General features: G+C 38.2%; 2 protein-coding genes across 3 annotated transcripts in view; one reads left to right on the forward strand and one right to left on the reverse strand.

Moving 5' to 3' along the window:
• Positions 1–17,899, forward strand: part of MAPK8 (mitogen-activated protein kinase 8) — a 170,558-nt gene that overhangs the window by 87,376 nt on the left and 65,283 nt on the right. Inside the window, exon 3 of one of the 2 annotated variants that reach the window (XM_066555124.1) lies at positions 3,436–3,476. The gene's annotated coding sequence lies outside the window, so the exon portion shown is untranslated. Of the gene's footprint in view, positions 1–3,435; positions 3,477–11,591; positions 11,693–17,899 lie in introns of those variants that run through there. The other variant, XM_066555125.1, reaches the window with a different exon arrangement.
• FRMPD2 (FERM and PDZ domain containing 2) overlaps positions 1–17,899 on the reverse strand; it is a 65,752-nt gene that overhangs the window by 41,072 nt on the left and 6,781 nt on the right. The window contains exons 7-18 of the mRNA XM_066555155.1: positions 16,059–16,190; positions 13,611–13,695; positions 11,463–11,613; positions 9,769–9,840; positions 8,920–9,094; positions 7,951–8,101; positions 7,717–7,855; positions 6,689–6,841; positions 5,166–5,351; positions 4,112–4,268; positions 3,078–3,288; positions 1,012–1,127 (exon numbers count right to left, since the gene is read on the reverse strand). Coding sequence (XP_066411252.1) covers positions 1,012–1,127; positions 3,078–3,288; positions 4,112–4,268; positions 5,166–5,351; positions 6,689–6,841; positions 7,717–7,855; positions 7,951–8,101; positions 8,920–9,094; positions 9,769–9,840; positions 11,463–11,613; positions 13,611–13,695; positions 16,059–16,190 — 1,728 coding nt within the window. The remainder of the gene's footprint in view (positions 1–1,011; positions 1,128–3,077; positions 3,289–4,111; positions 4,269–5,165; positions 5,352–6,688; positions 6,842–7,716; positions 7,856–7,950; positions 8,102–8,919; positions 9,095–9,768; positions 9,841–11,462; positions 11,614–13,610; positions 13,696–16,058; positions 16,191–17,899) is intronic.

The raw sequence follows: 17,899 nt of genomic DNA on the forward strand, positions 1-17,899 counted from the left end.
ATCTTAGGAGCACAAAAGGCTCTTACTCCAGTGGCATACCTTTTGTACATGATCTGAGGGATGGGGAGCTTTGATTTACAGAGCATCAAGGTCTTGACTTGGGAGAGCTTTAAACTTACATTATAATTAAAGTGTGCTGGTGACTTTGATCACTATTTAGATATAATTTCCCAATAACAACGTTTTCCTGGCTCAGTACTTTTAGAGACTCTTAACTACTTTATTTCATGAGTCATGAACTAGGTGGACCTGCAGCATTTAACACCTGCAGGAGGGAAATGGTATAAAAGCTCATGAGATAAATTTGAACATCATTCTACATCATGCAAACAGGAAACCTGAGGTGGGCCATGTGAACTTCTAATGTAAGAGATCTAAGAAAATGAAATCTATGTTCAGTAGTTTAGTTTCACTATCCTAACTCTGACTATTGAAATATATACTTCTCACTTCTGTAATAGTTGAATTTGGGATTAGGATATTACACACAGACCTGAACCATTTATAAATTTGATTTTTAATTGTATTAATGGTCATTTGTAAAACCTGATGGTCTGAACTTCTGAACTCATCCACAAGAACTCGATACAGTGTGATTAAGGTATTATATAACAAAAAGTTGGGAAACATTTATGCAAAGTTGGTGTAAATATTTTGCACCCTCACAGGCACCCCCTGTAAGGTCTAAGATAAATAAAATCAGTACATGTGTATTTCAGATACAAAACTAAAACCATGGTTTTCTCAATCTACTCTTAGCACTTGGTTCCTTTGGTCTCTGTCGCCTTATTTAATCCTCTGACAATGTAATGGTCTTGATTTTTGTTCTTAGTCCTTTTCAGTCCTGGAAATTCTGAGTCCTTCACAAAGATTGTTACTCTTACTCTATAAGAAGAATAAATGGACTAAAGGAGTTTACAGTCTTGCCCAGCCTGAGTCAGCAATCATCAGTGTTAGCACCAGGACCTGATAGTCCCAGTAACAAACATAACATTTATGTTCCTTACTTACCAAATCCATTCTTAGGGTCACGTTTTAGGCTGACACATATGATTTCTCTTTCTAGACCACTTAGCAAAACTTCCTTTTGGGTGGCTGGTGATCCAGGTGCTGCAGAAACAAAACCGCTAGAATAAATGTAGATTAATGCTAGGAGTACAGCATGCTGGGAATATTCATGTATTATGCAAAACTGAAGCTTCAAAATTAATATGTGTTTTATCCTTGACTTCAAAATTGCTGTTACTTTGAATCAATATAGTTCTGGAAGGAAGCTCAAACAAGTGTTCAGAAGTTTTCATTCTTTCGAAAAATCTCTGTACAGAGCTGTGTGACCTCGTCCTACAGTGTTCCTTTCTGGGAGAATATATGTTATATATGTTTTTCTGCAATGTTTTTATTAAGATTAGAATATTTGAAGAGTCAAGCATGTAGTGCCCATTGAACCTGAGGGTGATTTGAACACAAAATCTCCTGTGGGCTCTAGCCTTAGGCCCTGTGGGACTTGAAGGTGCAATCCAACCAACACTGATTGCAACGGTGACTGCTTAACATTGGGCAATTGCCACAGTGTGTTTATAGTACTCTTCTAATTTTTAAATAGACTAACCAGATAAGCATAGTTTCATGTTCCATTGATTGGCTCCCCATGTGCATGCAATCTGGCTTCTGACAGAAAATTAGATATTCAGTCCTTAGTATCATGCAAGTGCAAGAGCAGAGTAAAGACCTGGAGCCTATGCTGTCTCATGCATTATTTATTGAGTTGTAGATCTCAGTTTTGAACCAAACAATGACCTCTGAGCACAGGGATATTGTCCCATGCAAGAGTCTCTGGGTGTACTGAACTACATCTCTGTAGAGCATTAGGCACCATTATAGAATCATTTTATCACCAAGTCCCTTACCACTGAACCTGATGCAAAGTGGGAGTTAAGGGGAAGAAAACAGCTTGTCTTGCTAAACTCTGGACTAATTTCCAGGACTAGAAGGAAAAAAAGATAGTCTTTAATCTGTAAGCAAAATACATGTTGGTCTCCTTCTGTTGAAACAATAAACATGGAAGGGTACTGTCTCTCTTTATGATTATTATACTCACCACTGATGGTGTTCTGAGTTGAATGGATAGAGAGAAAATCATAACTCCTTTGCTTTCCATTCGAATTGATGTGCATTTCTGACTGGGATAGCCCTGACAGAGATCTGCAGGGCAGGAAGGAAGACTGTGTTACAATAAAAAGTCAGCAGTGGTATTTAGTGGTATTTAGCACTCTTCATTGTCATTAGTCTGTCAGAGCCGAATTGGGAATGCACAGGTTTATAGCCTTTCAATGAGTATTCTGATTTCTGGGACATATTTCATTTTAGGGGAGAAGTGGTTTATCCTTGCCAGCATTTACTTCCAAATAACAGCTGCCATTGGACCTCTCATCATGACTTATTCCTCCTGTGTTTTGTTCTGAGCTGAGTGCAGGTATCAGGAAAACACAGCATAGCTTCCCCATCATTCATTTAGTCCATTTAGACAAAACCAAGTCTGAAAGTTTTTCTGGTAGTTCATGTTCTCCTCGACTCTATTCTAACTCTTAGTACTCTAAAAGGCACTAGAATTCATCTTGAGGCTGTGCAGCTATAGTAACCACCTACACAGATGAATGCACCAAAACAAAGAGGGAGAAGTTCTTGCACTGCTCCCTATGAATTGCACATTTGGACATGGAGGAATCAACTAAATAATGATCTCTGCATTCCTGATCAAAACCAGCTCCTGATGGTTTTTTAATTCACATACTGTAATTTCCAGTGAAGATACACAGATATTGAAGATTTTACATTTATTCTTCCTCATTTTTATACTTCCTCATAACCCAATTAGTGGTTTCCTCTTGAGTCTGGTACAAATTTAAATGTCACTCTTTTTCAAGTTCTCTCTCAGTCTATTAACTTCCTGCCTGCATTTGCACTACTGCTGGCATCAAGGAGCCCCAGACCTTTTGGTGTGACCACAATGAGAACTGTAAAAAAAAATAGTTTATGCCTGAGTCTTACACATGTTCAGAGAGAAAAGGCAAACCTACCTGCCAAGATTGCTTTTGTGTCTAGTCCTATTGTTGGTTTCCACACTGAGGTTGTCACAAGATTTGCTCATCATCCCAGCAGACAGGTTTTCCAGGTTTGCTCCATAGAGCACATTCTCTGAGCGAGACAGTCTCTGAATAAGGGCAAGGTGTTCATGCTGAGCTGCATATGCAGAATTCGATTTGTCTATTTCCACAAATTTACTGTCCTCTGAATGAGAAGCAAGAGAAGGGAAGCAAAGATAAATCCACTGATATTATTGCATTTTTTAAGCTTAAAGGAAATTTAAATTAAATCTTTTGAATATGCCAGGAAAAAATTACAGCTATATTTGTTCTTTTATCCTTTATATTACAGATATATTGGTTCTTTTATCCTTGAGGGTGCCTAGGCCTTGGGTGAGTAGAAGGAGTTTCTTTCATAAAAAGTATATGCTGCATTTAGGTTAAATGTCTGTGAATTATACTACAAATGCATTTTCCACAAAGACAGGTGAACTGTACAACCCTATATAATTTAAACCTGAATATTTCTGTGAAGTGTATTTTGTAAATGATTGGTGTATAAGAAACGTCTGTCTTTCAGAGCCTGAATTATCCAGGTTAGTAGTTTCTCATCCTTCACAGGCCTTCCACTCCAGCATATTTATATCTGGGAAGACAGGAACTCTAGGAACGTGTGGTCTCCAAAGTTCAGAGAGACACCAAGGAGCTGAATTGTTTGCAGAAGTGAAGTCAAATGGGGACCATCTTGGTGGTAACACTTGCTGTCCAGTTTTCTACCTTTCTGTGAAATCTACTACTTGCTTAATGATGCCTGGGCTCTGCTATATAAAAATCTGTCCTCTAAAAGATTTCATTCTTCTGAAACAAGGTGGTGCTGAAGAAGATATTAATTTATTTAGGTTCTCATTTGGTAGGCTCGAGAGGGGACTTGGAGGATGAAGAGACAGCAGGAAATTGGAGACACATTGAAAAATAAAACAAAAACTTGGCTTGATACAGACTAGCATAAACATGAGCTGAAAATCTACCTGATGAAGTTTGACGAAGTTGCCTAGAATTCATCTGTGCATTGAATTTGTGCTGGGCAGAGCAGAGGTCCAGTAGGTATTTACATGTCTTTGCTGTATCAGTAATGAAGGTGTGTTTCTTACCACTGAAACTGCTTTCAATCATGAATTTTTTTCTCTGAAGAGGAAAAAAAAGCAGAGGTTGCTTTATATATCAGTCATTACACTGAGGCACTGACAGTTCATTTATATCATCTTGTTGGTTTGTTCAGTTGTATTTATGCCTGACTGCATCCCTTTTGTTTTCAGTAAATGCTTGTTGTAAATTCAGCACTTGTAAGCAAGGTGTCTGTCATTGGGATCAGAACTCTTCTCTGTCAAAAGTCAAGAACCTTAGGACATTGAATGCAGTGATAGCAGGTTGCTAAAAATGCAAAATTTGGCCCTACAGATGTTAAAATTGTTAAACAAATTTAATATGAAAAGGAACATATCTTCAAGGGGGCGAAGGACCATTTTTGGAGAGCAAACAAGCTGGGAAATGTGTGATCCAGTTTGACACCTAAACTGTACAACAGTACATTGATATACCTCTAATGTCAAAATCCCATTTAGAAATGGGTCACAATCTTATCACCAATACTAATTTGTTAACAGTCTTTAATATACTAAGAGATGAGGGCAGGAATAATGAGATCTGGAAAGTGGAAGACATCATCCCATGACCTGATGTAGGCATAAAAACAGAAGAAAAGAGCAGTAAAGACAAGAAAGGAATGGATATGGAATATGCTGTGGAGAGATTTGGCATAGTCTCTGTAATAGTCAGCACCAGATTATACAGTTTCATGGTAATTTGTCTTTGGCCTTGGCATAAATACTGCAGAACTATACTTCACAAAGAACTCAGTATGTTCATATGCACATCCAGATCAAGCTTTGATTTTAAACTCTTTTCAGAAAGGACTTGCCCATATAGAGTGAATCTAATTCTTGCTCTGAATGCAATTAATTTATCAAAGCGACAGGAAGGCAGTAAAGCAGTAGAGAAGAAATTCAGTTAGTTCCAACTCACATGAGCTGAAATTCTCTCTGTTTCACGCCACTGAAATCTTAAACTGGCAATTCTTGTGTGATTTTTGTTCTCATAGACGATGATGCCTTTGGCACAGATTCCCAGGATGATGTCCCCTTCTGTCCCTTTCTTCTCTTGGGACACACGATAGAATAACACTCCATATTCAGGAAGTTGCTGAGTCACCTTGTAGAGAAAAAGTGCTTTTACCATGCCTTACTCAAAAAGATTCATGGGAAGAAAGGTAGATAGAGGAGAAAATGCTTTTGAGTGTCTGAGGAGCCAGTGTCTGTCCCTGCCATCTAACCATGCAGGGGGTATTCTGAGAAACTCACCCAGAGGTTCTGGGTGTTCATGCTTGTCTTTCTACCTCCTGTACTTGGCCACAAAAGTGTTAAAATGTGACTCAGACACCTTACAGAACTATGGAATATGACTAGGATTTACTGTCTGATCTGCAGACCAATGTGAGTTTATTCTAAAACCTTATATTTTCTTTCTGGGAAGCTAATGTAGAATCCTCAAATGACTTTTCAATTGTGAACAGAGATTTTCAGTGACCAAAATAAAACACTTTAAGAAGATCTGTTTTCTCAGAAAGTAACCAAAGTACAAATGTTCAGGTCCTGAAAACTGGGGCATCTATAATCACTAGCTGAATCTGGGTTTTAATTTTTAATCCCTTTCATATTTGGAATTTACATGTCCTTGCCATGGGGTCTGTCTTTCTCACTTTCTATGATGAGTTGGCTCCTTCTACAGATTTATTCATTGAAACAGAGACTAACAAAGCTGCTTTTTCTTCATTGGATTTGCCACACATGATGGGACTGTCATTGAGGCTAAGCTTCAATCTATTTCTTCAATTGCACTGACAGTGTTAGACGAGGAACTAATATAAATAAATAGCAACTAAACTAAGATGATGCTATAAATACCAGCATGTGGCACTGCAGCAAAATGACTACTGGTATTTATCCATTATCTAATCCCTGATATTTTTCATTTGATGGAAAGCAAAGAGGTTTGGGGAGAAAGAGAAATTAGCAGGAAAAAAGTTAATCCCGCATCATCATGAAACTTTAGGGACCTAGAGAAATAGTCAAGTGAGAAAATACTTCAGATAACTCCTTCCTCACTTCCAGGGCTCACAGATACTTTTAAACAATCAATCGCTACATGTTTAGGAAGTGCCTGAACAGCTGCTGTAATTTCAGAAGTCAAAAAATTGCTTATTCGCATGTTTTATAATCTTCTGGAGCCCAGACATATTGGTAACATGCCAAAAATTTACATCAAACCTTAGAATGCTGCAAATACACCAAAACATGCTATAAAAACTCTCAGTGATAAGTGACAGTATCTAGAGCAGAATGAAATTCTGAGGTTTTTGTTGACTCTTCAAATTTTTTCACCATATCTAAAATCCGCTGTGTCAGGCAAGAAGAAAATAGACAACGGTAAATAGAGAGGGGCTTTCTACCTCAAAATTAATAAATAGTGTTTGGGGTATGACATGTTACCTTTAAAAACTCTAGTTCAGCTTCATCCTCAAATAGGGAGCGATTCATACGATGTAATTTAGCAAGCTCTCGCTGTACATATGCCAGGGTCATTTTCTCTATTCGACTGGCTGGGACGTAGTCTTCAACACGAAAATAGCTCTTTCCATGCATCTAGGGGGCAAAAAATTGAAAAAACAAAGAGACAGGTGCCTTTTGTTCTTTCTTGACTTTTCTTATTAATTGCATTTCATTTCCAGGGTGACCCATATGCAGAAATCACCCTGCTGCCATTTCCCAAAAGAAAGTGGGAACAGCACGTAGTGCCCTGACAGCCAAATTGCCTCTTGCCCCTGTGCTCAGGCAGCTGCTCAAAGCACACACCACTTCCTTGGGCAGAGGGGAGAAAGGAGCTGGGCCTGCAGGTGTGTCCTGCTCTTAGAGCTGACAGCTGTAGCTGCATCAGTGGGGGACCCATTGCCATGGTAGATCTGACCACATGGATGAGACCACTCAGAGTTCAATTAACAGAGCTACTCTGATTTACATAGCTGAAGATATGGAAGCTGACATAAATGGGTGTTTTCTTTACACTTGAAAACTAACTAGGACAGCTAGTTCAGATATGCAATCAGAGACCCTCCTGTCTTTGCAGCTTGTGGATCTGAGCCTACACATAAGATAGCTGTGAATTCTGAAGTGTTCCTTTGCTTTTCTCTTCCCTATTTACTTATCTCTTTGAGCCCCTCCGCACATTCAAGCTGGGCCTGTGTTGGAAAATTTCTACAGATTTTCTGGAGTTTCTAGGATATATTATCAATTATAAGGACCTAGACTCTCTCATCATTCTGCCACATTTCTTGTTAAATTCATCTGGCTCATTACTACTCCATAGTCAGGAATATTTTGTGATTTTTAAAATTAAGTCTGGAGGACTTAACTGAACTTCTCTGCTATTCATATTTCTTCTTTAAACTCTATGTGACAAACAAAAGCTGCAAAAGTTGTAGAGAGAGACCTCTGAGAAATACTGTATTATTTTTCCACACCTCAGAAGCATAATTGCCAAGCTCTGCCTGTAAAGCCAAAGCGCCGAGTTTCAGGGCAGTCTCATCACTGCAATATAATCGCTCCTCCAAAATATCTTTACGAAGCTGCAGGTAAAACTGATGCCTTGTCAAGCCATGCCTGGAATAGAGAAGGGTTTAGGAACTCAGGAGGAGCTCTAATGGTATCCCTAAATGCTACTGGTTTTCCTTCAGTCAGCAGAATTTTGCACTTACTGAATAACATTAAAGTGGTTGACAAAGAATTTTATCCTTATAAAGAGAGTGAAATTAATGATGGACATTTTCTTCTTGGGTTGGTCATTCCAGCCGTCTGGGGCCACTTTGTAGAGTTTGGTGTCCTCATCCAAAAAGAAGAATTCTTTACCTGAAATGAGAATTTTGGGCTCTGTGATAAACCTGGATAAACTTCAGCAGCTCAGTTCTGCTGTCTTCATAGAGTGTATCACTAGCAAAAAAAAAATAAAATGGATTTGGGATGTCAACTGAAATTTACTTCTCTGTGTCATGATTTCACTTATTCCTCCATTGATGTAGAACTTAGGACAGTATGTAATTTTGGATTACAAATGTTAGATGTTGGATTAGTATGGTATCTGAGAAATCACTCAAGGATTCACGGGGCTTGCATTCTTTTCACCACTCAGGTTCTGCACTGCTCTGTAATCCTCATGCCCTACACACAAGGTGTGCTCTTTCCCAGTGCCTCAGCTGTGCCTGCCATCAGAAAGGGACTAGGGAGATGTGGGTCTGGTAGATGACACAGCTGAACCTGTATCCCACTTATGTCTAGGAATAAACACAGGCAGCCTTTCCCAGTGCAATGCTTCCTGGAATTTCTGCTGGAGCTGCATGGCTCAGTATTATTTGAGTGCAAGGCTGGGGCAGAGCCGTTTCTGCCTGAGAATATCAGCCAGTCAATGTTGTATGGCTGTGCTGATGCACACTCCTAGGTCAGACATGCTTTACATCAGTGCAGTGCAGTTCAATCCAACATACCTTACTTCTGCACAAGCTTTGTATCTGCTTCTACCTAAGGATCTTAAAGGATCTTTGAATGAATTCTTGATGAATGATTCTTTGATGAATTCTTGAATAATTCTTTGATGAATTCTTACTGGAATTCATCGATAAAGCAACTATAGAGGCACTGAAGGACAGAGCTGAACTTAACTGTCTTATTACCTCTCAGGTAAGCCAAGCCAAAGTAGAAATGTTCCACCAAGTTTGCATATGCCACCACAGTGTTGAAAACATCTCTTGCCTTGGTCTTGATGTCGCATTGCACCTCAAGGCACTGCCCATTGAGTAGAATCACATTGAGATCCCTTTGGGACAAATAGGATTTCCCTTTTTTAGTCTAAGAACATGTAAGAAAGAGTGAAGAATGAATGCCAAGTACAAGCAATGCAAGTTCCACAGCATTTTATTACTGAGGCCCACGAGTAGCCTGTCTCTATGCAACCTGATGGAATTGGTCTCAACACCATGCTATTCTCTGTCTCCCTTCTCATAAATTAATATCACAAACATTTCTAATTTTCTTAAAACTCAAAGAATCACAATGAAACAGCTGAGCATACTCCAATTCTCCCTTCACCAGGATTACTATAGATTTGGGGCTAATTCCAAATTTGCTTTGCTCTCATTTTTACTGCTGTCTCTGTCAACTTTCTACCTTATTTTAATGAAAAGTAAAGTATGTGCTTGCAAGCTGGAGAAGTCCTATACATTAGAACTAGATGTCATATTGCAGATTTGCTGTACAGTCTTTGTCTCATAGGTCTAGGGCTAAAGTGAGCATTCTTAGCTGAGAAGGATAAATTAAGCTTTTTTTTGCACCAACAGAAAAAACTAAATAGCACTAAGAATTAAAGCACATCCTTTCAAGTCTCAATACCTCTGCAGAAACCCTAACTAGTTTTGATGGGAGGACATGGAGAGAATACTGGTTTGAGACTCAGGTGCTGCTTACAAAGAGCCCTGACTAAAATGTCACTGGATTAGTTCTAGATTCATAATGTTCATTCTTACCACAATTGATCCAGGCAGCTGTAAGGTCACTGGTGGTTCACTAGACAAAATAACAAATTCTGGACCTGAAAACTGCAAGGAGGCAATTTAGAAATTTAGTAAGTCTTCTTAATGGAATGAAGATCCTAAACACAAGTATCAATGAAACCCATTTCTATTGATCTATATGCTGGACCTAATTGACTTCAGTGTCTAATAAGGTGCAAATGCTGACTGATGGCTTCTCTCTGTTTGGGGTCTCTCCTGTGTAGACTCTCCAGGGTCTAAGTAGAGGTAAGCTCATGCTGAATCCTCTTCTTCTGTAAAGTCACTTAATCAAGATCCATTTCCTTTGCAAGGCACCTATTTTCATGACACTTATAGAAACTTAATTTATTCTGAGACCTTTTCTCATTTGATTCCCAAATTCTCTGAGGACAGTCACAGACATGTAAACACATACATACACACTGCTGTGATTGAATAAACCCAGCTTCCCTAGGAACTAAACTGGAATGCAGAGCTGCTTTCTTCCCCATAATAAAGGCTGACTGATAGTTCTTATTAGTAGACGTTGTATTCTTTTGTTTTAATTTCAAATAACTTCAACAGTTTTAAGGTCTTTTTTTCTTGCTGAGTATCCACCTCAGCTAATTTTATATATTGGGTTTTCATCAGATACATCTATGCTTTTAGATCCCTTAAGCAGACAGAAATAATTAAATGTCTTCAAGTAATAAGATGTGAATCTTTCCAGCTGTTCACCATGACTTAGTAACTTGACCCATTTAGATACTTAAAAAAAAAAATTTAAAAATACTATGGTCCTACCAACAGATAATGCAGTTTTGTATCACATTAAAGAGGGACTAACACTGTGTTGTAACAGTTGCTGAACTCCTGTAAAAGGCTGTTATATTCCCCACAAAAACCATAATGAGAAAATTTAAAACAAAATTTATATGAGAAAAGATAATTTTCCAAAGTATCTAACTGAAGCTCTTGACCAAATTTTTGTCACTGGTCACTATTGAGGTTCTGAACTGGGAGGAGATGAAAGGGCTCATCAGCCTGAAACCTCTCCTTTCTTGTTCCACAACAGAAAACTCCATATGAAGGACCATGGTGGAGTTTTCTGTGATTCAGTTATTTCTGAATTTTTGCAATCCAGAAAAGATTGCAAAACAACTTACCTTTTAAAGAAACATTATTCTTTCCATTTAACAGAGTCCTGCCACAACTTAGCAAGTAGAAATAGTCAATTAGGAGAACTACTGTCTGGGCACATTCACTGCCAGCCTATGCTTTCTGTCCAGACATGCACTGTAAAAAAAATTTAAGTCCTTTGGGCATCATTGGCTGGCAGACATTTGGGTAAAGTGTCTCTGTAAATTTTTTTGCTGTTCTGAAGCTGCTGTGAAAGTGGTTGGTGAAAACAGTCCATATGGTGTTTGATGCTAGCAGAAATCATATGTAGGTCAGAGAGGTTTCAATTATGAGCTTTTGCATAGTACTTACGGACAATTGCTTTCACTGCCTTCAGTTCTGACAGCATAACTGGATTATACCTAACTTGGAGTCAATTTAGAATACTCATCTAATAAGATGAGTCAGTAGTTATTATGCACATCACTGTCAAACAAAAATTAGATGAGAGGCTTCTCTTTAGTGATATTTACATTTTGAAGTCAGCTTATATGTTTTTCATCATTCACCTTTTCCTTCCTGTGGAAGAAACATTTCTGTGATGCAGCAGCTGCTGAGTAGTCCTTTGTGGACACAGAGAAGGTGGAGCCCAAGCTCAGCAGGTTCTGTCGGCTGTTCCTCTGAGTTCCACCTGGGATTTCTTCTACAGCACTCACCGACCTCCAAGGGAAATTTCATTGTGAGGGAAAGATATAACATGCAATCAACACAACAGCGACCTGGGGACAGAGAGCTTAAGGTACAGTAACTACTGGAATACTCTGAAGTCCAGGGCAATGTCTGCTATAAGCTCCTTAATTTTTCTTTAGAGAAAAAGAGAAATAATTTAACAGGAGTAATATTACTGGTGCCCTTTATACATAAATCTTAACTCTGCTTTGATTCAATAGAGTCAGGTTTGTTTCTTTTCTTCATTTGGTGAGCCAGATCCAGCTGGTTTAACTTTGGTGAAGCCAACAGGCAAAGACTGTAGCCTCATTCCCTTCTGGGAATTCTACAGGATGAAGCAAATTCCTCAATTATTATTTTCTCAAGAAAAAAGCTTCAGAAAGCCTTAACATTTGTTGTTACATTATTCAGAATTTTCCAGGAGTGGGAATTAAATTATTTGAATACTAATTCATTAGGATAAATTAATGTCCTAGGGAACTGAGGGAATTTTCAATTTAATTAAGAAAAAGGTATGTGAAATCTCCAATCAGAAAGCTGTCTTTGTACTATTGTTTTAGTGTAGAAAGTAATGGTGTTTTCCATGTGAGCATATATAGATGCTGGTGAACACATGTATAAATATGTGTGTGTGTGTAGTTAGACAAGTAGACAGAGACTTCTTTCTTGACAAAAACAGTCACTATCCTGCAATCTCTTGTTGCCGTTTTACAGGTGTACTGGGATATCTCATATTGCCCAGATTATCATGGCTGATTTATCAGGAAGTTCAAACTGTTTACTCGGGACACATTTAAATGGGAGTTGATCTAAATTGAGCATTTCCTGTGGGCTTGAATTACTCGTGTCATGGTTAAAAGAAGAAACTCCTGTTTAACTGGGTCAAGAACCCAATTTAAATGGTTTGTCTGTAGGGATTACAGGGTGCTTAACTATGGGATTCTGGTCTTTGTGGTGCCTAGAGGCTCACAGTACTTACATCTCTTTTTCCTTTAGAAGCAGCCATGACTATATCTGCACTGTGCTAACACCCAGTCTAGAAACTCTTGTTTGGCAGCAGTGGAGTTTCCCTGGCTTTTGAAAAGGAGTTAATATCAGTTGTACAATCCTCAGTTTTCTTTGCCAATGTCTACAGGGCTGCTGTCCATGCCATGGCTCAAATGAGGCTAATCCTCATGACAGAGCAGAGGTCTTTACTGCTTGTGACCCTGGGTTACCGTAATTCTCCAGTACAGTGGCGGTGCAGGGCTGGATATGACTGACACAAGTGAGAAAAATCAGTATAAGCACTGAGGTGGAAATGCAAATGAAAATTATACATTACATACGTGGTCTGACATAACCACTCCAGAACACTTAAGGTGTGACAGCACTTTCGGTGACAGCAAGGCAAGATCATATCCAAAATCTGAATGTGGACAAATAAAGACTCTGACAGAATGCCTTGACATGGAAAGTGATGACTATTGATACCTTTTCAACAGATTTTTCCCTTCATAAACTATATAATTAGTAAGGTTAGAAAAGACCTCTAAGATCATCAAATCCCTTCACAGTTGCTGTGGAGCAGCTTCCCAGCTGTTTCAGTCACAGAGGTCTAGTGCTGCTTCCCTGCCTGGTGCAGACACAGCTGGGGGCAGCTGTTCTGGAGGGCCTGTGGCATCTGGCAGGACACAGTGGTACAGAGTAAACGTAGAAATCCTGAATTTGTTTTGTATGGATTGTTCAGGGCCCAAGTTCCATTCACTAGAGCTTTTGGACTGTTCCACTTGGAAACAAACCAAGTCTAGATGAATATTATTTATTTATTCTATATAATAGAATATTATGTATTTATTAAGTTATTTATTCTATATAATTAGTGTCTATTAGCAAAACAGTCTCAAATGTAATTCAGGGCTTTTTTGCTACTGGCATAGCCACACTAGTTGCTGGCTCCACTTGCTTATGAAACAGCTTCCATCTTGTAGAATCTGAATTGAGCTTACCTGTTTATGAAGAGCTTGTAGCTACTTTCTGTCCTTGACCCACTAAGTGTGGTGTCACATGATCTGTGTGTCTCTGGAACTCTTCCTGCAATAAATAAAGGAAATTTCAATATTCAAGCGATAGTAGCAGCACTCAGCATCAGATGTTGGGACAATTACAACAGGGAAGAAATTTAGACTGGCAGCTTCCTCTCTTGTGTCCTTGCTTGGACATGATAAATGGCTATTTATTAGGATTAGTGAATACTAAACCAGCAGTATTCCCAGTTCCCTAGTTATTGTTGCTTCCTTTTCATAACCCTTTATGTGAATGTAATGTGGAAAACAGCTGTGTAGGTACAATGGCTGTCATTTCCATCTCTATGGGGGTAATTTGTGAATCAGCTTTTTCTCTTCAGAAATTATGCCCAATTTTTGTTCTTCTATTTTCAGGCATAAAATGGACAGAAAAAGGCATGAAACTTCTCTGGCTTAATCAGAGTAGAATATTAAATCAAAGAAATGAAAATGTTTGTGTCTATTCCCCTGGTTACTTTCTATGTTAAATATATTGTGAATGCTTTTACAACAAAAAAAGCCATGGTAGGAGTAGTGGATGGTTTGTGGGGCCTTAGCAAATAGAATTGCATTGTTTTTCACCTTCAGTCATCTCTGTTGCTACAGAATGGACAGGTGTGCTTTGTCCAAATACATGAAGGTTGAAATTTAGAGGGAGAACCGGAGAGGGTTATTCAAGTGGTAGTTCTGTGAATGTTTCCTGTATCAGCAGAGATGTTTGAAATCTTTAGGGAAGAGTGAGAAGGTTAAATTTTTGTTCACTTGGATCATTTCATTGATCTTATTTGAAGAATTGCATATCAAACTATTACATAAGTAGGATGATAGAGGTGGTAAGATAAGCTGTGTGGAAGCTCATCATGGAAGTGGAATAATTTTGATAAAACATTCATGCACTACGCCCTGAGACTTCAATCTGAATTCCAACATGAAAACATGACACTGAATTCTAGTGTACCAACCAACCAACTGCAATTTTGAAACTTAGAAAATCTACAGTCCCATTGCTAAAATAAGCATAAACATGTGGGGATTTTTCAAGCTGCAGATGGTAGTGACAAAATGTGCGATTTGAGATAAGCTAGTTACCAAAGTTAAGATTCAATCCTGTGTTCTGAAACAACATGCTTTTTAATGAGCAAACCCACAAAATTCTCTGCTTGCACTGTGGTTTTAATATAATTGCATAAATATATTTTGACAAGACCATAAAATTCCCCTTAGTCTTTCTATATCAGCTGTTATAGCAGTGGGACAACTTGGCTACTTTCAGTGGCCAGACTGCCATGCTTTGATCACAAATCCAACACACACCTGACATTAAATTAACATGTATTCTTCAAAGAAGTTGATGCTGTAGATTTACTATATGTTAAAGGAGCTCCTAATGTACAGTCTTGATAGACATATTCATCTCCTTTGATAATGGTGCTCTACTAGATGGTAATATTTCTTTTCATAGAAAGATGCTTTTTTAAAAATATATGATGTCATGAAAGAATGCCTGTGACAAACAAGCTCTCACATTCTGTGTTTACTCATGTATTTTTAGACTCCTGTCTTACAAAATCCTGAGTATGCACAGCTACCAGTGTTTCAGTGGAGACTGAGGTATGCACAAAGTCACTGGAATGAGCCTTTGTCAAGTTTATGACCAAAATGTCTTTTAAACTCCTTACAAAACAGATTTCTGTTCTGAGTTTACCTTCCCTGTGTGTGACTGTGTATGTGACTCACACATATGTGTCACTCATGGAGCAGCTGCAGTCTCAGGTTTTTATTGCTGCTGATATTGATTGCAATTCTGGAGCTTCAGAAAAGCACCTTGCAGGAGGAGAACATTAACAGGAGAAACCTCACTTTCCTCATCCTTGGGCTGAGGGCTTAGAGCTGAGAGGCTGACATGATGGGTTTTTGTCCCAGGATGTGCCTAATTTCTCTCTGAATTATGTCCTCATTGAACATTCACTCTTAGGTATTATTTATAGATTCAACTGATTTTGGAGCTGACATCCTGACATTGTCACTGTATGCATTTGAGGGGTAGCTCCACCTTTTCTGTGTCAAGACCTCATGTGCTAAAAACATAATGTCAAACTTTGTGACCTGCTGAGCAGCTTTACCTGGCAAAGGGGGCATGAAGCAAGAAAGAGCTGATGGGGTTACATGGTAACCAGGGAATATACAGCTTTACTGTAGGACACAAGTGAAAAAGAATCTAATATAAAAGTATCTTTCTGCTCTACAATTTAGCACAAATATACCTCCCAAGTCACATAACCACAAGTTCATAGGAATATCTTTCACCTAGTACATGGTCAGTCCCACACTTCAGGGGACAAAAGAGATGAATACATAATTCACAAACATAATCTTTTTTAAGAATCTTACCTCTCCTGTGTCCTCGGTTAGACAGTATCAAAGATGTACTTTCAGAAATACTATTAGAGTCACTATAATCCACAGACACTTGTCTATAATCTTCTGTTGACTGACTATAGTTCATTAATCTGGGCCCTTTGTCTGGAAACAGGAAGGAAATGTGGTGAATCATATACTTTGATTATAATTCTTTGTATTTGCATGTTAATGTAAATAACATTTGGATCAGCTAATTTTTATATAGTCCTCATCCTTCTGTCTTCTAACCCTGACTCCAATTCCTTAAAGACTGAGGAAAGCTTGGTAACTTAATTCTATTACTTTCATAATCTTATTCTGATCAAAAGTTGCTTTCGTACTTCTCAACTATTCCATATAAAACAAATCTAATATATTAATTCTGTTCTACATGTTTAACTGAAAGGTTGCAAAGTGCAGATAACCTGCAAAGTTCTTATTCCTTGTACTCTGAGGTCCAAAACCTTGAGCTATAACTTCTTCTTTCTGTGTGCAGGTTGGACAATGTCCAAACAGAATCCACTACCAGAGTCAGATGCAGAAATTCCATTAATGGATCATCCTAATTCATTAGGATGTACATATTTTTCTTGCACACTGACTTTACTTTGTTTGCATTCTCTCTTGTCCTTTTACAGAATCTCTGAAGCATAATTTTTAATTTAAAAAAAGGAAGAAATGGAATGCTGTCTTGCAAAGTGCAGCTCACACATTTTAAATATAATTGACACTCTAACTCATTGAAGTCCTTTGGCAAGTGTAAGTCAAGTGACCTGAGTCACGGGCAAACACAGAGATCACACCAGATACATTATCCCTAGAACCAGTAGAAGGAAACTGGCAGGAATTTGTGGCTAATACGGGGTTGAAAATGGGGCCATCCCTTTTGGCAGCAGCAGAATTTCTATCTACTTTTGCAAGTGTGAATCTACAAGCTCAGTTCTTGAGTGAGTGAACCAATATGGCTTGAGGCATAGTTTGCCTGTATGTTTCCAAAAGAATCCCCTTTTCTTATAAACAATATTACCTAATATAAATGTTCCAGATATATTTAAGTCTGTGTTTGATTCTAGCTGATTTCACAGAGCATATGTGTGATTTGCTGAATAGGAATTGTATTGCTCATATGCCTAATGCTGAGCATTTTAAAAAAAATCCTGTGTAGCTTGGGCCAGCTTTTCCCTTGCTCCAAAATCAGAGATCTCTGTCAAAGTGAACAGTACAGTGTGGACACTAGAAAAAAGATAGAATTACTTATACAGTTACAGAATTACTCTGAGGGATAATAAATCTTAATCTTAGTCAAACTAAATAAAAAATTGGTATATACTGTTTTGTTTATATAGTGAGCAGGATTTGGCCTTGTCTTGAAATCACTCCAGCAATTCATGTGTGAATTTATAAAACATCTTTTCAATAGAAAATTAACCTAAAATCAAAAAAAGAAACCACAAATCTTTGCTTGAATAATCAAATAAGAAAGATGAATATATATTCCTTAATGGCAGGAGGATAACCTCACAGAACCCCACCTTCAAAAATACACTGGAGTATGCAAAGTACAAAAGCAGTTTTGAAAGTAGAGGAGTTTTATATGCACAGGTTTTATGCAAAGTGCTTTAAGAGTCAAATCTGTGCAAGCTGATTTGTTATCATTGCTTCACAGCCCTGAGACTACTGTCCTTTGTGGAAATAAGGGAAAGAAACCTCACTGACTTGCCTCACAGTCTTTCCATTATGAAGTAATTTATATGTACAGCAATAACTATCCTATCTAACACTACATGTAATCACTACAGCATGAAATTAAACAATCCATCTGCTTTGGGAAA

This window comes from Molothrus aeneus, chromosome 8 (assembly GCF_037042795.1).
Source record: "Molothrus aeneus isolate 106 chromosome 8, BPBGC_Maene_1.0, whole genome shotgun sequence".
In the NCBI taxonomy this organism is placed as follows: Eukaryota; Metazoa; Chordata; class Aves; order Passeriformes; family Icteridae; genus Molothrus; species Molothrus aeneus.